At 48.9% G+C, this 27192-nt stretch overlaps 1 protein-coding gene across 1 annotated transcript; it reads left to right on the plus strand.

Moving 5' to 3' along the window:
* The first annotated feature begins 948 nt into the window (after positions 1 to 948).
* Positions 949 to 5598, plus strand: LOC119528538 (cytokine-like protein 1). The gene is made up of 5 exons (XM_037828892.1): positions 949 to 1104; positions 1546 to 1750; positions 3279 to 3323; positions 3489 to 3617; positions 4967 to 5598. The coding sequence occupies exons 1-5, from the start codon at positions 1061 to 1063 to the stop codon at positions 5048 to 5050; spliced, it is 507 nt and encodes a 168-aa protein (XP_037684820.1). The 5' UTR covers positions 949 to 1060; the 3' UTR covers positions 5051 to 5598.
* Positions 5599 to 27192: the final 21594 nt, after the last annotated feature.

Raw genomic sequence — 27192 nt, forward strand, 5'->3', positions numbered from 1 at the left:
CATGCCCAGGTCACCATGTTCTGTTTCCCTAAACCCTCTGGTCCTCATCGTTGGTGGTTTTGTCTTGAGACTTTGCAGCTCATCCCAGGCTGCCTTCCGCCCTCACTTGCAGCAGGAGGCTTTGGCGATGGCAGACTGGACTCAGGTTCCTTTCCTCCTTGTCAGCTGTGTGCCTGCAGCCAGGATAACCCCCCACTCCACCCCGAGACCCTCAGTTTCCTCTCCTGGGAAATGGGAATAACAGCGCCCATTTCTCTGACTTTTTGTGAGGCTCGGCAGCTGGCATGGTGGCTGCTGGTAGGTATGTGATGCTCTGTGCTAGGTAGGAATCTTCCTTTCTCTGACAGCTCCTGCTCCTTGCTTGTCCCCTGTCGGGGTCCAGACTTAGATTGCAAGAGTCCTGCTCACCTCTCACTCCACACTGCAAGGGGGAAAGATGGAAGGAAGTAGGGCACAGAGTCTCAAGATGAGACCAAGCTGCCCCCACCCCAAGTTTTTGACCTTGCATAAGTTGCTGGAACTCTCTGAGGCTCAGTTACCACCTGGAAAATGGGACTATTTTCTGCAGCTTCTGCTTCAGAGAAACATTTGCAGGATTTGAGGAAAGGAGTGATTTTAGCTCACACCTCTGGGAAGCTCACTATGTGGTCCACACACTGTGATTTGCTCCTTTGGAGTGGTTTCTCATTTATTCCTCCTCGCAGCCCTCCTCCAGGCTAGGTAGTGTTGTCACCCTATTTAACATGTAGGGAGAGCAAGGAAAGAGTTAAGAAACTTGCCCAAGGTCATAGCCAGAAGTGACAACCTGGCTTTGCACTGGGAGCCCACCCCTTTGACTTGGAAGTTGTTATAGGATCAACAATTGGCAAACCCAGAACATCGTCCCTAAAGTAGACCCATGTTTAGAGAAAAGCCTCATCCTCTGGGTCTGCTGGGTGCGGGGCCCGGGGCTGGCAGCTTCCCGTGGAATAGCGTGGTGGGTGCTCTCGATAACCCCTTAGGAAAGTCCTAGCTTGCACCCATCTTCCAGCTGAGGAGACGCAGCCACCTCGGAGAGGAAATGACCGTCCAGGGCCACCAGGTGTGGACACCGAGGCTGCTTGGGTGAGTGCCAATCAGTCACTGCTAGTCCCCCACCCAATTGTGCTCTGGGACAGTCCCTATGGTAACTGAGGGTCCAGGCTGCCCACCCCTCGCCTCTGACTGACCTTCCCAGCCATCGGCATCCCACCCCCACCACCGTCACCCTGCTACTCCTGCCATCTCAGACCTGACATGAAAAACCCTTGCAGAGAGAACTTCTCAGTGAAAGAGGGGGAGAGGAAGACCCCGCTTCCCTGCTTCCCTTCCAGGCCCCCCCTTAACGAGGGGGCCTTCAGGTCTGAAAGGATCCAGTGTCCCCAGCCCGGGTGTGCCCCATCCTCTCTCCCACCTGGCTGGACCTCTCCGGGTTTTGGCTGGGCCCCAAAGGAAACGGGGGGCGTGGAGCTCAGCCTGGGACCACCCCCAGGCAGCTGCCTCCCCCTCCCCTGCGGCTGCTTAAAGGGGCGCCGGCAGCGCCAGGGGCTGCAGTGAGCCCTCCGCCCCGGAGACCATGCTGTCCCGGCCGCTCCCGCCGCTGCTGCTGCTGCTGCTGCTGGCCCTGCCCCCCGCCGCGCGCCCCGCGCCCCCGACCTGCTACTCCAGGATGCTGGGCCTGAGCCGGGAGATCACGGGCGCCTTCCAGAGCCTGCAGGCCACCGAGCCCCAGGTGAGTGCCCCCGGCTCAAGCAGAGCTGTGCTTGAGCACAGGCGTCTTGACCAAGGCAAAAAAAAAACAAAACAGATTTTTTGTTTTTTTGGTAACTGTTAAGAGCAAGAGTATTTGTTTTATTCCCATCCTTATTAAAGACAATACCAGCGGTTTGCTTTTTTATTTTTTAATGAAAGGAAAAATAATCAAAGAGATCACCATTTTTGTTTGCAAATTCCTTGTAAACATCAGAGGCCTGCTGTCAAAGGCAAAAAAGCTCTTCCTAGAATCTAGAACTTCAGGGTTAAGGCCCAAGATTCGGCCTTCCGTTCAGAAGCCGCTGATTGAGAATGGGGATGGAGGGGGGGCTCAGACTCGGAACAGACCACCCCTTAACCGCTGTGCCAACTTGGGCATCTGTAACTCAGTTTCCACATCTGTAAAAGGTGGTCACAGTAGCACCCCCTCAGGGTGGCTGTGGGGACTAAGGTTCCTTTAGAGGCGAAGGGTGAAGTCTCCGTAAACATCAGCTGCCGGCCAAGGGGAACTGTATATGGTAGAAACAAAGCACAATAAGCTACCTTGAAAGCTTTGGTAAAATTCAGAAGCATCCTTTTACCACTTGTAAAACCCTTCAAATGGCATGTAATGTTTCTCAGGTGTTGGGGTCTACAAGACCCTAACTAACACCTTCTTTTTATGCTCTCTTTAGAAGTTAAATAACATGTATTTCTTTCTAATTTGAAAAGTAACATTTTCTGTAGACGGTTGGGAAATGCACAAAGGACAAAGCAGAAAATGAATATTACTTGCAATTCTACCACCTAGAGGTAACTGCTGCGATAACATTTTGGAGAGCATTTCAACTTTTTGTCTGTGCAGAGGTGTTCAGATACATACGTGGGGGTTGCGGGGCAGGTATGTGGGTGAAAACAAAATGTGGATGAAACAGCACAAGCAGTTTTCTGACCATTTTTAAACAAAAGTATTAAATAAATTACTATTCTTTCGTAGCACCATTTTGCTGTTTAGTTGCACTATAATTTAGTCAATAAATTCCTTGTTGACTATATAGCGCAATCATCTTTTAAAGACACCTGATTTTAAAATGTTAAAAAAAAAAAGTACATAGGCTCTGAACTGCAGAGCTGAAGGGAAGTGGAGTGATTATGTGTTCTAACTCTCTAATTTCACAGTTGGGAAACTGAGTCAGAGAGGGGGAGGGGAGTCACACCGGGGATGACTGGTAGGCTGGAACTTCAGTCTGGGTCTTCTGGTGTCCAGACATGCACAGAAGCAAAAGGATAATAAAATAACATAAAATCACGGAGAGGGAGAGTGCAGAAGCAGTTGTCTACTCACAGTACAGGATATAAAGGTTGAATCCCAAATGCAGACTCCTGGAAGCACAGCTTCCCCACTGCCAGAGGAATGTGGTATGTGAAGCCGGAAATCACAGTGCTTGCCACAGCGTCAGGGGTTTGGGGCTGCGAAGGGCTGGCGGGGATCCCCTGGGGGTCACCACACCCCGTCTCCCTTTCTGCAGGAGCCGTGCGTGAGATACCTGCCCAGGCTGTACCTGGACATACATGTAAGTGGAGCCTTTCTGCCTGGGGGTGAGGAGGCTTGGGTCTGATTTACAGGGCACGGGATGGGGGGGGGGCAGGGGTCCCATCCCGAAGGAAGCAGGTGCCCCAGCTCCCTCCCTCCAGCTGCTCACGTCTCCCGGCACCCTCCCTGCTGTCCCCCACTCCAGAATTACTGTGTGCTGGCCAGGCTGCGGGACTTCGCAGCCTCGCCCCAGTGTTGGAAAGTTGCCCAGGTGGACGCTCTGAAAGACAAGGTGCGGAAACTGTACATCATCATGAACTCCTTCTGCAGGCGGGTGAGTGCACACCTTTGGAGGTCCCTCTTCTGCTCATTATCAGCAAGGCTTTCTGAGCCTAGGAGAGGAGGGCTGGGCAAGTGACTGGGGTTTAGCCCTGACCGAGCCAAGAGCTCCAGCAGATGCGGGGTCAAAACCCAGGACTGCACACCTGCCACACAGGACCACTCTGCCAGAGCCAAAAGGGTGGGGGGTCAGGGGTGCCAACTGAGGGCTATGGAATTCCAAGAAGGAAGAATTCCCTGTGCACTGGGGTCAGGGGATTGTTCTTGGAGGAGGGGGGCTCTTTGGGTGTGCTCTGCAGCACAAGGGTTCTGGTGGGAAGAGGGCAGAGAACCGCAGAAAATCAGCACTGATTAAGATGCACAGAGCAGAGTCACGTGGTCCTAAAGATGCAGTCTTCAGCATCAGGCAGGCCTGTGCTCTCGTCTTTGTCCCCCTGCTCCCCAGCAGGGAGTGTCCCTCTCTGAGCTGCAGTCTCCTCCTTTGGAAACCAGGGACATAATAGTGCATCTTTCATGAGATCGTTGGAAGAATAACAGTAATTTTACTCTTAACGTGTGCCAGGCACTGTAGCAACCGTTGATCCTCAGAACCTCAATAGGGTGATTTACGTAGAATTCTAGCATCATGCCTGACCCAGAGTGAGCCTTCGGAAAATGTTAATAATTGACTATTAAATTATAAGTTATTTGTTCATGCCCCAATGATTCATTACACATTTGCTCTCTGCGTCTGTTCCCTCCTCATTCCCCTTTCCTCTTGGTCTGTGGGGGTAAGACAGGAAGATGCTATAATTATCCTACAGTCTGATAAGTGATATCATTGACTAAAGTGTCTGAAGATGAGATCTGATGCTGTTACTCATGGTATATCCCAATGCCTGGTCCAGAGTTGTCGCTCAGAAATTAAGATGCATTTCATTCATTTGCTCAGCCATCCATCCATCCATCCATCCATCCATCCACCCACCCACCCATCCACTCACACATCCATCCATCCATCCATCCACGCACACATCCATCCATCCACCCATCCAGCCAGCCATCCATTCATCCATCCATCCACCTATCCACTCACACATCCACCCATCCATCTGTCCCCCCATCCATCCATCTGATGAACCAATGTATGAGTGAATTCAATAAATAATAAAAGAATATACAAGATTCTATGGGAATGTGAGGGAAGAGCAACTCATTCTCCTTGGGAGAGTAAGAGATGGGAAGTTTCCACATAAAGGGGCACAATGGAATGGTCTCTGAGGATAATCAGGAGTCCTACAGTTGCGTGCAGTCTCTGCAACCACCTTCAGTTACATTCCTGCTCATCACCCGTCTCATTTTTAGGATTTGGTGTTCTTGTCAGATGACTGCAATGCCTTGGAATACCCGGTCCCGTCGACCATGGTCCTGCCAGATGGTCAGAACTAAGGTAGCCCAGACCAGAGAAGGAACCCAAGGGGACTGCAGTTGTATCAGCTGCCCAGGCTCAACGGGCTAAAGCCACAGCCCCACAGGTCTCTCTGTTACTATAGCATCTGAAACTGTCACATGTCTCTGTCTTCTGGAAAGCAGAGCTGGTGCTCCTACCTAGGAACCTAACTTTGAGCATAGAGTTAGAAGCCTCATTTTGACCTTCCCCCAGAATGATTATATACACAAGCCGTGTTTATTTGATCAGTAAGAAGAAAATGGCTAACGGGCTTCTCTTTTAGAACAACTAGCTTGAGAACAAGCAAAACTGTGTGTTTTTATTACTGCTTTAATGGAGTGGTGATACCATTTTTCTTTCTTGATAGGAGCCTGCTGAAATTTAACCAAGTTTCTATTTTATACTTTTCCCACTGCAAGCTTTCATTACAGTTACCTTTCATTTTTAAAGAAATGATACTGCTTTTTAGGATATATTTGCAACATCATTAAATAGTGTTGACAGGAGCCACTCTTTCATTGAAAGGTGATGAAAATAAAGAATACATTTACAGTGAGAAACATGTGTTCTGCTGTATTTATCCAAGGTGGATGTCAGAGGGTTTATTTCACGCTCTTCTTGAAAGTTCCTGCTGTTAGCATGATGCATCTTTCTTTTTCCCCTGATCTTGGGTGTCCCAGGGTCTGCTTCAATGCACCCTGCATGGATGTCTGTTCTGAAAAGATTGGGAGATGCCCCAAATCATATTTGGGGACACACTGTATCTTGTACTGTATCGGCAGGTAGGGTAGTACCTGACCCTTGTCACATTCATCGGTTCACTGACTCCTCAAAAGAAACCTGTTGTGGGTGATGTAGGAGGCTAAGACTCATGTAGGATAAGTTACCCGCCCACGGCTGCCAGCTGGTAGGTGGGGAAGACTGGATTGAACTCAAGCCGTGTGACTCCAAAGTCCCACAGTGCCTCTCTGCAGATGATTCACAAGAATGATTTATTATACTTTTATTATCTATTTAGAAGTATGAGTACACAAAATCATTTTGCCAAAAGATCTCCATTTTGCAAAAGAAAATTGCACAAGTAGCTGACTGTTTTACTGCCACCACCGCTGCCGTCTACTAGTCACTGCGATATGCCAGATATTAAATATGCAGACGTGGTGCCAGGCTCACAGCACACACTAGCCAGCTTAACCCTCTGACTCTGCAGGACGGGTGCAATCAACCCAGATTTACAGCTGAAGAAACACAATTCAGAGGTTAAGTAATTTTCCCAGACAACTAAGTGACAGTGAAGGGATTCCAGATAAACAGACAAGTGCTAGAAGAGTCTTCATTTCATACCTTTGCTATTTCTAGGTAGTGAAAGTAAACCATTGAAGACATATTTGAACTTATCAGACAAGTATTTATTTGTTCATTTCTTGAGTATTTATCCAATGCTTATGAACTCGGCAACTGCTGAGGTGAAAAGACAAGAATTCCTCTTTGTAGGTTAGCAGTGGAAATATTGGCAAAATCTAAAAAACCACAGAGGAAGGAGCAAATAATTCTGCCTGAGATGGGGCAGAAAGGTTTATTAGAGGATGTGGAATTTGAACAAGGTCTTGGAATATAATTGGGCCCTTGTTAAGCTGAAGAAGGATGGAGGTAGAAGGTATAGCACAGCCAAAAGCAGGAGACGTCTGATGGATGCAAGTGGTTCAAACATGGTTGTGTGGCCAGGGAAAATCAGAAAGTAGAACTAAACATGCAGTGGGGTCAGAGTGTAAACAACATTGATACTGGTAAGGCCAGGCAGTCAACCAAAGACAGTGTCTCTGTCCTGGCACCAGTCGCGTGACCAGGGTCACATAAAGCAGATTCTCTTTTTAGACATAAAAATTGGGACCCAGTGGTTGGGTCAACTGGACTTGATTACCAATTCCTGAAGGGGTTCCTTTGTTTTGGTCTTCAGAGACAGCAAAACAATACCAGCCCATTATCAAACCTGGACTCCTCCTTCCTTCTCTATAGCCAACTGGTCGACCCTGTCTACTCGGCATCCCTTGACTTCTCCATTTGCTCTTTATTATTTCAACATTAGTTCAGAACCTTCTCTGAACATCCACAATGTCTAGCCTGTGACCAGGACTCAATCCTCTAATGTGCCACTATTTGCTGTTTTTGTCACAAATGAGGGCCTGCTCACCACTGATCTTTCTTTCCTGAGGTTGCCCGGTCAGAGGGGGGATTTTTTTCTCATGGGATTATTAATTTTTAGAGCCTGTATTCTCTTTCTTCAACTGTTTAACTCACCTAGCACAACAAAACAGAACTGCAGAGGGCAGTAAGCCCGGAAGTTAGAGGAAGGGCTCTCGAGCAGGTCTGCTTCATGCAAGCCCAGCTCTGCCACGTATTAGCCATGAGCCAGTGGGCAATCTACTTAGCCTTGTTTTGCCTCAGTTTCCTCATCTGTAAAATGGGGGTAATAATAATACCTACTTCATAGGTTCATAGGTTTGAGGGGGGTGGAATATATGAATTTATACATTTAAAGCACCTATAAGAGGGTCTGGCACATAATAAGAGCTCTAATTAGCTCTGATTAGCATCAAACACCAACACAGTGGTTGCTTCAGAGTCCAAGGCTATGTTTGTTCATCAGAGTACCTGCAGCATAAAACTCCATGCACTCCCTTTTCATTCCAGTTTAAGGTAAACCCTTCACCTGGCCCCCTACCTAGACAACAGTGATGTCCTCCTGGCAGGTATCGTGACATCCTCCTCCTTCCCTCCAAACCTATTCTCCACCCAAGAGCCAGAGTACTCTTTCTAGAATACAAAATCTGGCCTTTGCTTTCTTCTTCTCACCTGCTGCTATTTCCCTCCCTCCATCACCCACTGCCCCTCCACCCCCACCATAAACACACACATAGCATTTCAACCCAACGTTTCCTCAGTGTAGCACATTTTTCAGATCTCCATGTCTAAGCAGGTGCTGAGCTGTCTTCCCACCTCCCCTTGAAAACCTGTAGAATTCTTCCTCTGAGTAAAAATGTAGCTTTTACTCCTAAGTCCTTTGCTGAATCCTGATAGAAGTAACAACTCTCTTTTCAGGGCTGTTTTTCTCCCTTGTACTTAATTTTTACTTATATATTCATCATAATCATCATCAATTTTGACCCAGTTGATCACTTCCTCCTTCTTATGTGCTTTTGTCACTTGGCGTCCAGCACAGCATCCGCAAATCTCCTCCCACCCCACTGGCTGCCCTTCTCGGTCTCCCTTTGCCGTTTCCTCCTGTCCTCCCCGACCCCTCGTCACTGCTGTGCTCCAGGCCCAGCTCTCAGTTCTTTCCTCTCTCCGTCCGCGTTCACTCTCTTGGAGACCCCATCAGTTATGGCTTTAGATGCCATCTGCATGCTCAGGTCAATAATCTTGGAATCCAGTTTGACCCTCTCTTTCTCACATAACCTATATGTGACGCATTTGAAAATCCCTCTCACTCTAACTTCAAAATATACCCAGAATCTGATCGCTTCTCACCACCCCATGTTATTACCATGGTCCAAGGCCACTCTTCCTTCTTTCCCCAGATTGCAGCAATAGCTTCCTAAACGGCCTCTCTGCTTCCATCCTTGCCCCGAGACAGTTTATTCTCAACTCAGCCCTCCGAGCGATCCATGAAACTGGAAGTTGTACCATGTGCCTGCTCTGCTCAAAACCCTTCAGTGGCTCCCCATTTCACTTTGAGAAAAGGCCACAGTCCTGAAAATGGTCACAAGCTCCTTCCTGACCTGCCCCATCTTGTTTCTGACCCCAACTATCTTTTATCTGTGTGGTCTCAGGCAAATTATTTGATGTCTTTCAATCTGCCCTGACTTTCCCCACCTCAACAGAACAGCGATGATCCCTTCCCCAGAACACTGTGTTGAGGACTCGATAAGATAAGCCATGTGCAGTGCCTGGTACAGCCCTGGCATAAGGCAAATACTCAATAACGTCAGCTGTTACACTGCTGTTGCTCCTTCATCTTCATCATCCTCATCATCAAATCCCAGGGAGGAATTCAAACTGCAAAGCATTTCTACCTTTCAAATTTTGGGGCCATCTGATTCTAGGTGATTCCCAATAACTTATCATGCCTAATCCATTGTCCTTGCTACTATCAGAATGACCAGATGTGGCAGGTAACACACTGCCCACGCACCTGCCTACAACCTTCAGAGACTCTCTATTGCCGTCAGAGTCAAGTCCAAATCTTCTCACCTCCCCATCACTCCTTGCACCATACCAACTTGGCTTCTGACAACATCACACCCACAAAACTACCCTTGTACAGCCACTGATGAGCAACATGCCATCAAATCCAGGGTCATTTTTCTGCCCTTGCCTTAATTGACCCCTAAGTTCCTCTTGACTTTTGTACCCCATGCTGTCCTGGGTTTATGCCTCTTTACAGTGGCTCAGTCTCCTTCTCCTTTGCTGACTTTTCTTCTCCCATCCCACCTCTAAATGTCAGTGAGCCCTAGGGTTTTGCCCTGGACCACCATTTCTCCTCTCTACCCTCTCTCTCTGTGGGCTCTCATCCACCCTCCACAGCTTCGGAAGCCATGCTTACAACACCCAACTCCACACCTCCATGCTTGGACCTTTCCATGAGGCTCAGACTCGTTTTCCAGCTACCTTTTGATTATATATACTCTTGGCTGTCTCACAGGGATCTCAAAGTCAGCTCTTGACTCATCTTTCCCATTGTCTTCCCTGTCTCAGAAAATGATCCACTATACACCATTTGCTCCAGCCAGAAACACAAGCTTGTGTCCCTTGATTTCTCTCTTTGCCTCCCCACCTCCTACCTGTAGCTTCCACCTCCAGAGCGTATACTGAATCTGTGCTCTTTTCTCCATATTCGTTGCCAACAACCTACTCAAAATCATCATGACCTGTTGTCCAGACTCCTGCAGTTACTGCCTTACTGGGCTCTCAGCTTTCACTCCACATCCAATTTCCAAACAGCATCCAGAATAATATTTTTAAGATGTAAATTAGATCGGCTCCTCCCCCAGTTGAAAAACTTTCAATGGCTTCCCATTTTGAATAAAATTTTATCTTCTCACCTCAGCCTGCAAAGCTCTTATTCATCACCATTATTCTCCTACAATGTTGCAGTATTTGATCATATGTCTATGTTTGTTTATTTACCTCTTGTTTGTCTACAAGACAAACATCTGATTCACCTAGAATCAGATGGCCCTACACGCTATTAAGGCAGGGCCATGGCTTTTTGGTTCACCATTGTATCCCAGCACCTAGCACAGCGCCTGGCATTTAGTAAATGTTCATTAAATATATTATGCATGCCTGTTTCTCTAGCTAAGCCAACTTGGCAGGTGAAATCACTGCCCTCCCCGCTATGTGGAATCTGACACCCAGGGGAGTGAATCTCCCTGGCAACGTGGAATATGACTCCCGGGGAGGAATGTAGACCTGGCATCGTGGGACGGAGAACATCTTCTTGACCAAAAGAGGGATGTGAAAGGAAACTAAATAAGCTTCAGTGGCAGACAGATTCCAAAAGGAGCCGAGAGGTCACTCTGGTGGGCACTCTTATGCACAATTTAGACAACCCTTTTTAGGTTCTAACGAATTGGGGTAGCTGGTGGTAGATACCTGAAACTATCAAACTACAACCCAGAACCCATGAATCTTGAAGACAATTGTATAAAAATGTAGCTTATGAGGGGTGACAATGGGATTGGGAAAGCCATATGGACCACACTCCCCTTTTGTCTAGTTTATGGATGAACGAGTAGAAAAATGGGGGAAGGAAAACAAACAAAGGCGCCCAGTGTTCTTTTTCACTTTAATTGCTCTTTTTCACTTTAATTATTATTCTTGTTATTTTTGTGTGTGTGGTAATGAAGGTGTCAGGGATTGGTTTAGGTGATGAATGTACAACTATGTAATGATACTGTGAACAATCGAATGTACGATTTGTTTTGTATGACTGCATGGTATGTGAATATATCTCAATAAAATGAATTAAAAAATATATATATATATTATGCATGACTGGATGCTGCTCACTGGGAGGAATAAGGCAAGTCAGCAGTTAAGACCCTGTGATTTTCCGGAGGTCCACGCCCACCCTTTCTTCATAAAATGCATTGTATTTGCACATAGCCTCAAAAGCCTGGTTCATATATGTTTAGGAACTGCTGATTCTTGTCTCTTTGGACAATTTTGACACCTCGATAACACCCCCCACCCCCTCACACACACACATGCACACAAGCCCTTATCTTCTGGACAATCCTTCTCACAGGGGTCTGACTGAATCTTCCATAAAATAAACTGTCTGGACTCCAACCAGCAGCAGAAACCGAACAAAGCCCTTACCTTTCCTTCCTGAGCACATCTAAAAGGTGAATCATCTGTTTTAGCTCTCTTGGAGACTCTGGCTGCTGAAGTCAGCACTGTACCTTCTTACCCAGAGGCAATTTAAACCAACTGAGAATGATTAGGCGTCAGTCTTCATAGCCTAAGCCTAGTTGATTTGCACATGTGCTGATAATATGAAACCACCTTCTGCATTTGCAGAATGTAAGATCAAAATCTCATAGGCTTATGTAAAAGACTTTCCAGAAATCGATAAAATGTTAGAGGAGATGGAATAAATAGAAAAATAGAGCACAATTACCCAGGTTTACAGTCCTGCATGGTGAAGGCATCCAGGAATTATTTAGACACTGGATATACATTTCTCAAATTTGTGCAATCAAGTTCCTGGAATGCTGCTTTGCTTATTTTTCAAGAATTTTCTGATGCCACACAAGAACATGGGAACTTGCTCCAGAATGACTGCCTTTTCATTCATCGCCTCCAGACCAGTCCCAGGTTTCCAGCATGAACCCACCTCAGGCTGCCACAAAATCAGACGTTCCCACATCCGAAGGCAGATTCAGACGGTGTCACTGTCCCCACAATGGGCCCCCTCCCCGGGCCTGGGCGAAGTTCTGCAGGTATTCCGAATTTGAAGATCATTCCTCTCTAGATGTGAAGAGCCTGGAGTTTTGCTCTAACATTATCTACTGATGTTTCAAGGTACTCTTTATCTATCAATGACAATGCCTTAAGAGTGTGGAGAACGTTCTAATGCACAAAATATTTTCACATCCATTTTTCCTTCTATTACCTTTAGCTTTTATGAAAACATTGGTAGATTTATAACAACAATGGGTAGATGAAGAAATATCATCTCCATTTTTAGATTTTAAAGTGAGGCTTCAACTAAATATTAAATACCGCTTGATACCCACAAACATGGCTAAAAAGTTAAATTCAACAATATCCAGTGTGGGTGAGGACACCACGTAATTGGAACACTGACATACTGCCAGGGGTACAGGCATCCAGAAAAACAATTTGGCATTAACTAGTAAATTAGAAGATGTGCATACTCTGTGACCCAGCACTTTTAATCCCAGAATATACCCTTGAGGAATGCATGCACGTGTGCACCAGCAAAGATGTATAAAAATGTTTATGGCAGAATGCTTGCAATAGTAATGACAGGAAACAAACCCAGATGCCCATCAATGACAGAATGAATAAGCAAATTGCCAATCACATGGCTGACTCTCATAATATTAAGCAGGAAATACAAGCAGCCGAAGAAACTGTGAGGACCCAGGGTGCAGGGCCCCACCCTCTCCTCCATTATGAGACGCGGGCAGCCTTGACCAGGCAGCAGGCCCCACCACCCCAGGGGAGAAGCATTAAGACTTCCCTCCCCTAATCAGTGTTAGTAACCAAACCTCGCGAGACCTTGTAATCAATCTCACAAGGGACTCCATTGCCACAACCCTGTATAAAGGAAACCCTTTGGCACTGCTGTCTCTCTCCCTGTGCAGAAACTGCACAAACCACCACCATCTGGAAGATTCACCTCCTGTGGGTAAGTCCCTGTGCTGGTTTGGATATATTATGTCCCCTCAAAAGCCATGTTCTTTAATGCAATCTTGTGGGGGCAGACTTATTAGTCTTTTGATTAGGGTGGAACTTGTCGATTTAGTGTTTCCATGGAGATGTGACTCACCCAACTGTGGGTAATTCCTTTGATTAGATTATTTCCATGGATGTGTGGCCCCACCCACTTAGGGTGGGTCTCGATTAGTTTGCTCATTTAAGAGAGAAGCTAAAAGCTGACACAGACCCAGATGCTTGCTGATGCTTAGAGATGCTTGGAGATGCAGACAGAAAGGAAATTTGGAGACACTAAGCTAAGAGATGAAATCCAGAGTGTAGGAGCAAAGGACCAGCAGACGTGCCTTCCCAGCTGACAGGTGTTCCGGATGCCATCGGCCGTTCTTCAGTGATGGTGTCCTCTTGTTGATGCCTTAGTCTGGACACTTTTATGGCCTTAAGACTGTAACTTTGTAACCAAATAAACCCCCTTTATAAAAGCCAATCCATTTCTGGTATTTTGCATAATGGCAGCATTAACAAACCAGAAGAGCCCCTAATTAAACTCATGGGTAACTCTGTGCCAAGTGTGTTCTTTGGTTTGGGGGCTAATCTGGGTTGGAACAAAGGCATATAGAATTTTGTTTTCTATAAAGGATTCCCTTTTATATAAAAGACAAAAACAAGCAAAGATAAAATATATTTTGGGGAATACAAACATATAGGATAAAACTTGAAAGAAGACCAAGAAAGTGGTTAAAACAAAATTCAGAACAAGCTTCCCCCCACCGCCCAGCCACCCTCCACCCAGAAAGGAAGGAAGAATGGGATTGAGAAGGGGCAATCAGGATACTTTAAAAACATAATAAACAATGATTTTTTTACAGACCCACATACAGACATGCTATTTTCACAGACCCATATACATATAGCCTCAAAGCCTGGTTTGTGAGCAATGGTTCATTGTTTCGTCATTCTTTAAGCCATATATATATGGTTTATATATATAATATTTTTATCTAGTCAGTAGTTAATAAATAAAGAATAAAAATGAATTACACTCATGTTAAACATCAAGAATCAGTTGGAAAATGAAGTTCAAAAATGAATCCCATTTACAATAGCAGAAAAAATACCACAATATACCAGGAAATAAATATAAGAAAATGTGTTTACAAACTTTATGAAGAAAATTAGAATACTTTACTAAAGGATATGAAAGAATGTCCTACATAAATACAGAGATAAGCCATGTTTATGAATCTGCAATTAAAATAAATTCATTGTATCCAATGGGGATTTCATGGATCTTGACATGCTATGCTCCAAAAATGTAAACTATCAATAAATTTTTAGAAAGAAGAATGGGGGAAGGGACTTTCCCTACCAGGTATCAGGATGATCATAAACATATAGAAATAAATATACTGGGGTATTGATGCAGGGATAACAAATAGCTAGTGGAATAGAATAGTGAACTCAGATCAGACACATTGAAACTCGGTAAATTACTGAGAACGCATAACAGATCAGTGGGTGTTCCAGTTTGCTAATGCTGCCGTTAAGCAAATTACCAGAAATGGATTGGCTTTTATAAAGGAGGTTTATTTGGTTACAAATTTACAGTCTTAAGGCCATAAAGTGTCCAAGGTAATGCATGAACAGTCGGGTACCTTCACTGGAGGATGGCCCATGGTGTCCAGAAATCCTCTGTTAGCTGGGAAGGCACGTGGCTGGTGTCTGCTCCAAAGTTCTGGTTTCAAAATGGCTTTCTCCCAGGACGTTCCTCTTTAGGCTGCAGTTCCTCAAAAATGTCACTCGTAGTGCTCTTGGGGCGTTTGTCCTCTCTTAGCTTCTCTGGAGCAAAAGTCTGCTTTCAAAGGCTGTCTCCAAAATGTCTCTGTAAGCTGAAGCTCCTCTCTCAGCTTACGTGCATTCTTCAAAGTGTCCCTCTTGGCAAAGCAAGCTCGCTCCTTCTGTCTGAGCTTTTGTAGTGCTCCAGTAAACTAATCAAGGCCCACGCTGAATGGGCAGGGCCATACCTCCACGGAAATTATCCAATCAGATTTATCACCTACAGTTGGGTGGGGCACATCTCCATGGAAACACTCAAAGAATTATAATCTAATCAACACTAATACATCTACCCACAAAAGATTGCATCAGAGTGGGAAAACGATAGACTATACAATGAATGGTGTTAAGACGATAGACTATCCACTCAGAAAAATAAAAATTTGATCTCGTCCTATTATCATACATGAAAATAGAATTGAGAAGGATGATAAGCTTAACAAGAAAAAAAATATTTTCAAATATTTAGAAGAACACATGGCACATTATCTTTTTATTATTAGAATAAGGAAAGAATTCTTAAACAAGAACCAAAAAGTGCATTCAATAAAGAAAAACATTGATAAATATGGTACAATATTTTAAAAGACACAATAAACAAAATTTAAAAAACCCAAAGACTGGAAAATTAATGAATGTGCATACTGGATGGGACACAATGGAAAAGAAAAACATTCTGATATATCTATTCCATGAAATATTACGTAGCAGTTTAAATGAATGAAGCAGCTGTCCATAATTCTACATGCATAGAGCTCAAAAATTAATGCTGAATAAAGAAACAAATTGCAAAAGTAGATGTCCCTTATGATATCTAATTTTAAACTTTTAAAAGCTTCTTAGAAGTATGGGAAAATGGGTTGAAAGCCCACCAAATTCATGAAACTGGTTGTTTCTGGAGAGTGAAGAAGAGGAGATGGTACTGGGGTGGGAAGCTCGGAGGAGGTTAAAGTTATCCATAAAGACCCCTCTGGAGGACTTTTCAGGACCTGCCTTTGTGCCTGAAGGAATTTGGGGGCAAGAGGCATGAGGCTAGACGATCCTTCAAGAGGCTCCGAGAGGCAAAGAGACTTGCTCGGGCAGCACAACTGCTCAATGGCAGACCTTCCAAAGCCTGAGCTCCCTGCCCCTCCTGTCCCTTCTGGCCACCTCTGTCCTAACCCGGATGCCCTGGGCTGGCCCACTGCAGTGCAGCCCCTCCCCATCCCAGCTCCCAGCCCAGTGGAGGTCTCAGCTCTCAGAAGGGGTGCTGGGTGCCCTCCGCACACCCATGCAGCTCCAGGAGTTTTATGCTGAGCGATTCCAGGTACCAGAAGAAGACTCCCAAGTGGAAGACCCATCTCCTCACCTCCTGGTAGAAGAACATGGTCTGACACCTGCTGGAAAGGGCCACACAAGTCCCCACAGTGCCTGGTAAACCTAGTTACAACCTGGTAGTTCTCTCTGCTCTCTTTGAAAAGGAAAAAATAAAGGTCAGAACATTCCAGGCTCAGACATGATGTCTCTGACATCCTTGCTCATTTGGGCATCCTTTGAACATCCCTCTGGCTCTTTGTACTTTTCTGTCCCATGTAGGTATTTTTTACTCTGCGTATTCCCTTCATGTTGCTCTCCCCATCCCACCCCATTCATCAATCCATGTTTCTAGAACAATCTCCTCTGTGTTCCCCACCGGCATGTCCAGGGGTGTCTCTAAAACTTCACTTCATAGACATTCCAAACCTCCAACACCTCATTCCTCATCCTTCCCTCCAAAGCTTCCCCCTCCTCAGTTCACTTTCAAAAGGAAACTTCTGGAACAATTCAGCAAGCTCACACCCTTGAGCAACATGTTTTATAAGATGAAGCAGCGTTCTTCGTCTAAAACTAGGTAGACAATGAAAGAATCATTCCTGTAAAATTAGTCAAGTACAGCAACTCTTTTTCTGGAAGGGATAATGTCATGGCTAAGACACACACTTAGCTAAGAAAATTAATCTGATTTGGATGCTGGAAAATTTACCCAAGCACTGCGGTACCACGGTAACAAATTGAAAACCCCATTCTGAGGAGAATCAGCACAGAAGACTATGGACCACCAGGGATGGGGATGTATTTGGCTGCTGGGGGCTCCACTGAGCTCCTGGCTGGGTGAGTCCTCCCCTCTCTCTCTCCCAGGACCCCTTAACGGCTTCCACAACCATCCCCTCTGGTGTCATAAGGAGCGAGAACTGGCGGTGAGCTCCCCTTTCCCTCTTATCGGCACCCCAGAGCTCCTGACATGGCTGATAAGCTGCTCCACATCTGGCCCATCCTCCCCCGGGCTGCACCCCAGGCTTGGGGGGTGGAGCCCAGACACCATAAAGCTGCACATTACAGTTGGACAGGCCTGCAATTCCAGCCTCTGAAAAGGATCGATGGCCCATGCTTATCTCTGGCCACAGGTTGTGCTTCCTCCAAAGAGTCGGGGCCCAGAAAAAAGCGTCCCTTCTAGAACACACAGAAGGAGCAGCCAACCTCTGGCCTGATCTGGCCACAGAGCTGTGGGGGACCCCCATCATCCCCACTGCACCTCTAGTTTTGTGTACCTCTCACAGTTCGTGCAGCACAGGCAGACGCGCTGAGCCATCTTACGTGGTGTGCTTCTGCAGTCGCAGTTGATTTGTCGGGGGGGGGGGTGGCGGCCGGTTGTTAAATTCTAGGTTTTTAGGATTGCTTGGAGGGTACTGGCGGCGGGGGCTCTTTTTCGGAGGCGAGGGCGAGGCGGGGGACTTGGTTAGGTCTTCGGCGGGGTGGCGTGCAAAGTATGGAGGGCGGCGAGAAAGGAACAGGCGGGACACGGTTTTTTTAGGGTGAAGAAGCCAAGAGAGAGTTTATTAGGGGAGAGTACAAGCTTATATTGGGCGTTTAGAGGGCGGGGTAGCTGTAGAGGTTAAAGGCTTGGATTGGTTCTGAGAGGGCGCGGAGGTTGATTGAAAAGGGGCGAGAGTTGTTCCGGTAACGGTGTCTGGTAACAATGTATGCACACTGGTGGTGATGGGAGTTGCACTGGCAACGGGGAGTGTCTGGGCAAGATAAGGGGGTGGGGAAAAGGCGGTTCCCTCCGGCAAGCCTCCCCTAACAGTGGTATTTTGGGTGAGGAAATGGGGCCTGCCTCCGGCCTCACTTTCCCAGGCCCGGGGGGCTGCGGAGGGCGCTGTCGCCCGTGCTCACCACCCTCCCCAGGGGCTGATCAGGTCCCCCAGCCCAGGCCCGCCAAGTTGAAGCACGTAATCAGTGTCCCGCATGCTTCCAAACAGCCCTGAGTTGCATCCAGAACACAGCAGCTTTCTCCTATTTTAAAGGTGAAGAAATGGTGAAATCACTTACCTGAGACTGCAGGCGGTCAGGCAGGAGCGGGCCTCAGACCTGGATCCCCTGCCCTGGGCCCGCCTTGATGCCCTCCCCTCTGACCTCCTTGGTCTCGTGGACACAGAATAACCCAGTTCCCTCTTGGAGGGGGACCTTTCTCACAGTTCTCTTGTGGCCTGCATTTGGGGAGTGAAAGGGTTAACTGCTAACACTCTGTGGTGGACAGAATCACGTCCCCCACAAAGACATCCTGCAGGTGCAAAATCATCTGTAGATGGGACCTTTGGATTTCCTGTTTGCATGAGGCCAGATTTAATCAGGGTGGGCTGCAGTCCATAGGGCTGGATCCTTTAGAAGCTGCAGAAACTCAGCCGCCATCGCCAGAAGCCGGAAGTCAGCAGAAGCCAGAGGAGGCGACCCAAGGAGAAAGAAGAGAGATGGCCATGGGATGGAGAATGGCTGGGATGCTACGGACTCAGGGGAAAGCAAGCTTTGCTGGAAACTTGACATTGGCCTTCAAGCCTCCAAAACGGTGAGCTGCTGAATCCTGTTGTGTAGCCCGGCGGTGTGCGGTATTTGTCAAAGCAGCCTGAGCAAACTAAGGCTCCCAGGCCGGGGGTGGGGAGGCAGAAGTAGGGTTGGGGATGTTTCACGGGATTCCACAGGTAAAGTCCTGGCTGCTCATGTTTCCACACAAAGTAAGGTTTTGTTTTGACCTCGAAGTCAGCACAGTCTGCTGGGGACTCTTATGTCCAAACAAGGAGGATAAGCCCACAGATTGAGCACTGGTGGAATGTGGGGTATGGAGGTGGCAGGCAAACAAGAGGGCATGCTTCGGGTCTTGCAAAGACAGAGGGAAGGGGACAAGGACATTTAGCAGAAAGCAGGGATGAAATGTAACCCCCTTCCAACCATGAGTGCCAGCTGGGAATTCCCTACAATTGCCAACAAGGGGCTTGATTTTAGGAAGGCTTCCTGGAGGAAAGTGTCTAGGAAAAAAACCTGATAGGTGAGACAAAGAAAGGCAGGGCAGGAAGGGCTTCAGAGGGGGTGGGGTGTTGGGGGGGAGCAGCTCCAGGCAAGACACGGGGAGCCGTCCACCCACCCTGGGGCATAGCACAGCCCACCACTGAAGGGGGCACACGCTGGAGGCAGCATGCCTGGGTGCAAATCCTAGTTCTGTCCCATTCAAGGCCCTTTCGGCCTCAGTTTCCACCACCTGTAAAATGGAGTTAATAGCAGGGCTTTGATGGCATAGGGTTGTGTGAGTGAGTTAATGCAGGGAAAGCACTTGGAGGAGAGGCTGGCACACAGGAAGTGACACTTAAATGTTAGCATCTGTCATGCTGAAGACCAGGGTGGGAGGGGGAGTGGCTCAGGGAGGGCCCAGGTCTTCCCAGGCATTGCCCCTCTAACTGAGCCAGGGAAGGAGGGGTCTGCTGGGAGAAGACCCTAAGCTTTGTCCCAACACGCTGACCATCAGCAGGAAACGCCTGAGGGGTCCGGAGCTTGCCGCGGGCCATGGCGGGGGAGCCCTGCCGGATGCAATTAATGATAAATAGACTTATGTGAGCAAATATTTATGCCAGGATGTTGGAAACAAAGCACCAGGGTCACCTTTCTAGACACATGGCTATACTGATTGTGGATTCCCAAAGGTCCAGCTGCAGCAGTAGACCGATGCTTAAAAACCAACCCAGCCTCCTGTGATGACCACTCCCACCAACAGCTGAAGCCGAGATGCTTAGCATCACTAACCCGCCCCAGCGTTGCCCTCCTGTCTGTGCATCAGAACCACGGGCTGGGAACGGACCCCTCCGGCCCATACACCCCCTCGGAGCACGTCTCAGAGGACTGAGCTCCGGTACTGGCGCCAAGTCCCCTGCCCCCGTGGTGCACCCCTTCTCCTCTCTGGGACTTGCTTTCTGGGGTGTAGAATGGGGGCCAGGGAGAGGGGTCTCGGCATGGGTCTGGGTGGTCCTGTCCAGCCTCCCCAGGGTCCTGAAGCATGTATGCTCTTGGCCTCTGGCTGGGGCGGGGGCTGCGGTGGTGGAGGTGGTCTCCTGCCCCTGACGGGACCGGGTTGGCGCTGCTGAGCAGGGATTGGGAACTCTGCGCAGCGGGAAACGCGCCACTGCCCTCTGGTGGCCACAGGCCAGAATGAGCTGCCGTGGGAGCCCAGAGCCGACAAGGCTCCTGTGTGTCTCAGTGGACCCCACCCTCAGTGGTGCTGGGTCCCTCCCGGTGCCCAGTGCTCCGCGTGGGGCGCAGCAAACGGCCTTCCGTCCCTGTCTCAGGACGCTCAGGCCTGGCGGGGGCTGCCTGGCTACTTTCCTGGCCCCGAAATTTCACCATATGACCTTGGACAAATTTCTTCACCTTTCAGTGCCTTCATTTCCCCATTGCCAAAATAGGGCTACAAATAAAATTACCTCCCAGGTGGGGCTGGTCATCATGACTAACCATCTCCCGAGTCCAGGCCTTTCTCGCTGCACCTGCTGCTCCCACCTGGACCAGCCACCAGCGCCTCTCCCCTGGTGTCCTGCTTCCGTCCTTGCGCAGGTCAGTCCGTCCTTTACGCAGAAGCCAGAGGGAACCTGCCTAAAAGTCCGTCACGCTGCGCCAGTGCTCTGCTCAGTGTCCTCCCACGTGTTCCCGTCCCACGCGGAGTAGAAGCCCGAGTCCCGGCCATGGACCCTGAGACCCTACAGGATCAGGCCCCAGCCACCTCCCAGACCTCTTTGCCTACCTACTCCCCCAGCCCACCCCGCTCCAGCCACGCAGGCCACCCTGAGGTCCTGGAGCACGTGGGATGCTCCGCCCCAGGCAGCCGCTGCCTGGCTCCCACGCCTCCTCCCGACATCCCCCGTCAGCCCCTGGAGCCTCGATTTCACCTTCGGATCCCACTTTATTCTTCTCCAGAGCACCTTTTGCCCCTCCTCCCACCAGGATGTCAGCCCCCTGGGGTCAGGGACTTCGGTCTGTGTCCCCAGAGTCTGTGATCATCTCTAACCCATCACAGGTATTTAGCAAATGTTTGTTGAATAAATAAATGAATGAATGAGGAAACAGGGATTTGATTTGTATGAAGTTAGCTAACCTTGGGTAGGGTGAATGTTAGCTACATCATTACTGTCATCAGCTCAAGTGCAAGGTGAAAGGACTCTGAGAGACTCAGAAAGGTTCCTGACAGGAGGTGACGTAGAAACTGGGTCTTGGCATCAGTAGGAGTTTGCCCAGCCCTTGTGGATGTCCAGCATTCCAGCGTGCCCAGCACTGAGCGGGTGGGGGTCCAGGAGCCCCAAGAGAGAGAAGGCAGAGCAGGGCACTCAGTTCAGGTGGGGAAGGGTTTCGAATGCCACATGGAAAAGCTCTGTCTGGCTTTGGCCTTTTGTTCATGGGGGGCCAAGGGGACTTTGAAGTGGGAGCAGTGACCACTCCTACATTCTAGAAAAGTAGCTCTAGCTGCTGCTGGGAGGGTGGAGGGGAGGGAGCAGAAATGGTGGCAGGAGACCCCCAGGAATCTACAGGCCCTATGGGTGCTCTAAGGCAGCAGCAGGGGGCCTGGGGCGGGGTGGGGGGGAAAGTATGAGGAAGATGACGGTGACTGACTGGGTCAATTAGGACAGGGCAGTTGGGTGACCAGGTTGGTTCCTAATGTGAGTGAGTAGGAGAGAAGGGATATAGGACATTGTTCCGGTTTGCTAATGCTGACCATTATGCAAAATACCAAAAATGGATTGGCTTTTATAAAGGCGGTTTATTTGGTTACACAGTTACGGTCTTAAGGCCATAAAAATGTCCAAACTATGGCGTCAACAAGTATACCTTCACTGAAGGAAGGCCAATGGCATCCGGAAAATCTCTGTTAGCTGGGAAGGCACATGACTGGCGACTGCTGATCCCAGGCTGTGTTCCAGATCTTCTCTCAGTTCCTGTGCATTCTTCAAAGCATCCCTCTTGGCTGTAGCACCTCCTTCTGTTTGTGAACACTTTTATATGACTCCAGTGATTCAATTAAGACCTAACCTGAATGGGTGGGATAACACCTTCATGGCAATTATCCAATCAAAGGTCTTGCCCATAGCTGATTGAGTCACATCTCCATGGAGACACTCAATCAAAGGATTCCAACTTAATCAACACTAATACATCAGCTCCCACAAGACTCCATCAAAGAACATGGTGTTTTGGGGGACATAATACATCCAAACTGGAACAGATATAGAACTTATGTCCCTAAGTCACTTTTTATGCGGCATTTCCCCATGATCTTTTGGATATTAGTCACTGATATTATACAAGGCCATGGAAAAGCTGTTGTTCCCACTTAGAAAATAATCCACGGGTCCTCACCAATATCCTTTTAAATGCCTTGGACAGAAGTGCCATGAAAGCTGGCATCACCAAGGGTCACATCAGTAGGAGCAGAGTGGCCAGACAGAGGGAGGTGACACCCATGGATCCAGCCAGTACCCATCCAGGAGAACACTGACATGCAGGTGTGTGCCGAGAGGAGAGGCCTCCCCAAAACACATCCAAACACTCGGCTGCCAGCGGGTCAGATGGAGGATAAAAGCGGGAAGAATCAGGACAATGCGACCCCCAAGAGCCCTCTGTAGGGGTGTGCTTCTCCACGTTGTTGGGGTTCGGGGTGATTATGAGCCTTGTTCTGGCCAGTGCCACAACATAGAATTGAGAGCCACAAATAGAAAGGTCAAGGTGCAGAGTGTCACACATTTTGAAGGATCTGCCACCAGTGGGAGCTATCCGGCAATGAAATTGGCTGGCCTGGGCATGTGGTAAGCTCCCCTTGCCTTCCCTGGAGTGGTCAAGATCACATGGGACATCACTTCCTCATTTGCAGGTGACCCATCAGCATCCTTCCAATGCTGTGAGCGGCACAGTGGCTTGAATGACCTGAGAAAGGTGGGCCGGGGCGTTGAGAGGGTACTTGGGTAGGTGCCAGGTGCCAGGTACACTACCCACCTGCCAGGATTCAGACACGACATCAGGAACAGGGCTGACAGGGCCCGTGTCCACTGGTGCTCTGGCCATCTCCTACTCCCCACATCGGTGAAGGAGGGATCCCTGCCCTAAATGTTGCAAGATGTCCAGACACTGGGCAGATGAGACGGGCTGCTGCTCATTCATCACACAGACTCACGGCTGGGGGAGGAGGACACTGCCCACCACACAGGGCCACTCGGGGGTGGGGTCCACACTGGGAGCAGAGGGGAGCATCAGGGCCTGTGGTGCAGGCTTCATAGTGACAAAAGGGTGGGGTGCCCCCTGGTTTCCACAGGAGGATGCCACTGGCTGGCAGGGAGGTGAACCCCTTCACCTGAGGACCAGATGGGGTGCAGCTAGGCTGGTTGCCGGGGGAACTAGCCGGTGGGGAGCCTCTCCTGCCAGTGGGGGCCACACCTGGAGAGAGCAGGGGAGCTCATGGCTAGGAATTTGTGCCCTGGGAGGCACAGGGGTGTCCAGGTAGCACGTGGAATTTTAGGCCTCACAGTGCAGCTTGCCCCGTTTTGCACGCTGGGACATTGTGAACTGGAAGGTAGTGTGGACCCATGCAGGCTCCCACAGCTCTCTGCTCTCTGCTTGACTGGATTCCACTTCTGATTTGTAAAAGGTCCGTTTATTGCCTCTCGTCTGCAAGAAGGAGCTGACAGGCAGGAGAGTGGATGTGGGTGGTTGTTGGTCCCAATTAAACAAGAGAAAGTTCTTTCTTACAATTTCACACTTGGGGCAGGAGCCAGCCTGGTCTTCATTAAAACCAGCTCGCAGACGCCCTGTTGGTGCATCCCTGGGGGTTCTTTGGTTCCCACGCCCGCCCCCACTTCTGCAGGCCCCACACGGGGCTGGCAGCAGGCGTCCCAGGCCACACACACATCACGGAAGCGGGGAGTCTGATCTGGCTCCCGGGCTATGGGGACTCGTGGGGTTGACAGCCAGTGCCCCCAGGGTCCCCAGGCACCGTTTGCATCATGAGGAGTCAGGTCAGCGATGGGACAGACTCACCCCGACTGGACTCCCAAATCCAGTCCAAGTCCCCAGGGCAGGGCCTCTCGGCCTCAGACATCTGCGGCTGGAGAACTCTTGGGAGCTCGTGCCATCCCGTGCACTGTAGGATGCCAAGTGGCACCCCTGGCCCCTACCCACTTGATAGCCAGAGCTCCCCCAACCAAAACTTTCCAGATATTGCAAAATCTCTCCTGGGGGCAAAATCATCCCCCAGCTGAAAACCACTGATCTCAAGCCAGCAGCATTTCCCCTCTTTGCCTTGTTCCCTCTCCCCAAATATTTCTGAGGTCCCAGATCATGAAGAAAATATATTTTTAAGTTTTTATGTTGAAACTTGTGCATTAATCTATGGAGCATGGCCCTGGCTTGGCCCACCTGCTTCACACAGGGACTGCACATGTGGACATCACACGTGGACATCAAACACAGACTTCACACGTGGACATCACACGTGGACACCATGTGAAGACTGCACTCACAGTTATCACTTGTGGACATCACACATGAACATCACATGCAGACTTCACACGTGGACATCGCATGTGGACACCACGTGCAGACTGCACTCACAATTATCACTCATAGACATCACATGTGAACATCACACATGGACTTCACATGCAGATTTCACACATAACATCACACATGGATTTCACACACAGACATAATACATGGAGTTCACATGCAGACTTCACACATGGACCTCACACATGGACCTCACACACAGACACCACGTGCAGACTGCATTCACAGTTTTCACTCCTGGACATCACATGTGAACATCACACATGGACTTCACACATGGACATTACATGGAGACTTCACATGCAGATTTCACGCATGGACATCATACATGAACATCACATATGGACTTTACACACAGACATCACACATGGACTTCACATGCAGATTTTACACATGGACATCAAACATGGACTTCACACACAGACTTCACACATGGGCATCCTCTTGCTGGCACTAAAGGCATTGGGTGTGCCATCCTGATGCAATCCAACCCTCTCTTTTCATGAAGGAAGAAAGTGAGGCCCAGAGAAGTTAAGCCACTGGCTTGACATCACACAGCAGGGTCAGTCCTCTGACTCTCTGCCTAGTGCTCTTTCTTTCACACCTCACCAAGCCAGGATCTGCCTGCAACAGCCAGAAAGCTAAAACTTTGGGGGGAGATAAAAGTCTTCTTTCAACAGGAACCCAAGACATGGGCAGAACCTCATTTTCATGTTATAGTGCTATGAAAATGTGCAAAGCAAAATGTTTTAAAATTTTGACTGGGACCAGGGGAGTGGTGTGAACAAATGCCATTTGCCACATGAGCCAGCTACTAAAAGGAAGAGCCTAAAATTGTTTGTTGCCATTATGAGGGTCAATTTTTTCCCCTATAAAAAGAGTAATTTTCATTTACAGGAACCCCGGGCAATTTTCCATCTAATTGGATGTTTTATAATGTCTGCAAAGCCAAGCAGCCTCAGTACTCCCTCCAGCCATAGACATTTTATTTTCAATTTTTCAAGGTTATTGGTTCATCAAGAGCAAAGGAAAAATGTGGCTGGGTTTTCATGGGTCCCGGTAAGAAAGCCAGAAGTTGGCAGTCTGGGTGAAGGAAATGAATTTGCTGTGAGGCCATCCCCTCCCACCCCCCAGCCCACTCCATAGTGCCCAAAATGACAGGCCGGAAAGGCGGAGAGTGGGGGGTGGGGGCGATGTCACAGATAAGGAAACTGAGGCTCCAGTGTACCCACAGCCACACGGGAGGCCCCGGGCTCCACCTCACAGCCAGGGCAGCCTGACCCCCCACACTGCTGACCTGGTCTGTGTACCAGGCTTTACATCTGCTGTGGAGTGCAGGGTCTACTGGGATCTTGTCTTACCGGTGAGGAGCACTGGCTTGGAGAAACGAGCCACCCAAGCAGGAGGCAGGAGGCACCCAGCTCCCCTGGGTCAGCTGACGCTGGCCCTTGGCCCAACTTCTCCATCTACCCTGGGGCAAAGCTCTTGCACCACCATCATCTCATGGATGCCCCCATGCATCCTGGGGCTCCCCGCCCCGCTTTGGGCTCAACTGGGACAGAGCGCCTCGTCCACACCTGCGTCATGCCCCTGCACCTGCACTCACTACCAAGGGGGCACACAGCCCAGTCCCGACCCCAATGAAAACCTGAGACAAACTCTCAGGATGGGCACCCCCACGGCAGCTCCTAGTTCAAGCCTCAGTTTCCATTTTGGTTAAACCAGCATGATGACCTGTATTTCGCTTAGATGCAAGAAGACCAGTGGGAAAACCTTTCAGAGGCTGTGGCCTGTAGTAGGGGCTGACAACAGGACTTGCTCCCTTTCTGCCCAGACGGCGAAGTGAAGGAGGGTAACAGGAAGGGGTGGGAGTCAAAGGGTGGGGAGACAGCGACGAACAGAAGGATCAAGCAAGGGGCACAAGGATAACCTGGAGAACGGCCCCAATGCCCGTGGAAACAGCCTGGTTGGCAGCAAGCACAAGCTGTGCGCCGGGCCACAGACAGGGAGCTCTAAGTGCTGGATGTCACTCAATTCTTGGACCTCGAGGGCAGCAGAGATGACCGTTTCTATTTCACAGAGGAGCCCATGGTGGGTGTATCCCCCTCCCCAGAGGGGCACCGTGCCCGGGTTCTCAGCCCAGCCTGGGGAGTGGGGAGACAACCTCGCAGAGGAGGGGAAGAGCAAATAATCAAACCCATAGGCCTGTCGATTCCTCCGTTCTCTCAGGCCACCTCTGTGCCTGAGAACAAGGGCCAGATAGAAACCAGGGGGGGACTGTTCTAAACGGAAATGTTTTTGCTCTATTTATTACCTGTTCTCCTAGAATTGTAGAATAACACAGATAAGCTCAAGGAAAATTAAAATCGCCTGGCTCCCAATCCTCAAACATTGTTGCACACATTTCCAAATATTTATCCCGAAGGAGATCAAGTGCACATTATATTTTGCA

This window comes from Choloepus didactylus, chromosome 3 (assembly GCF_015220235.1).
Source record: "Choloepus didactylus isolate mChoDid1 chromosome 3, mChoDid1.pri, whole genome shotgun sequence".
In the NCBI taxonomy this organism is placed as follows: domain Eukaryota; kingdom Metazoa; phylum Chordata; class Mammalia; order Pilosa; family Megalonychidae; genus Choloepus; species Choloepus didactylus.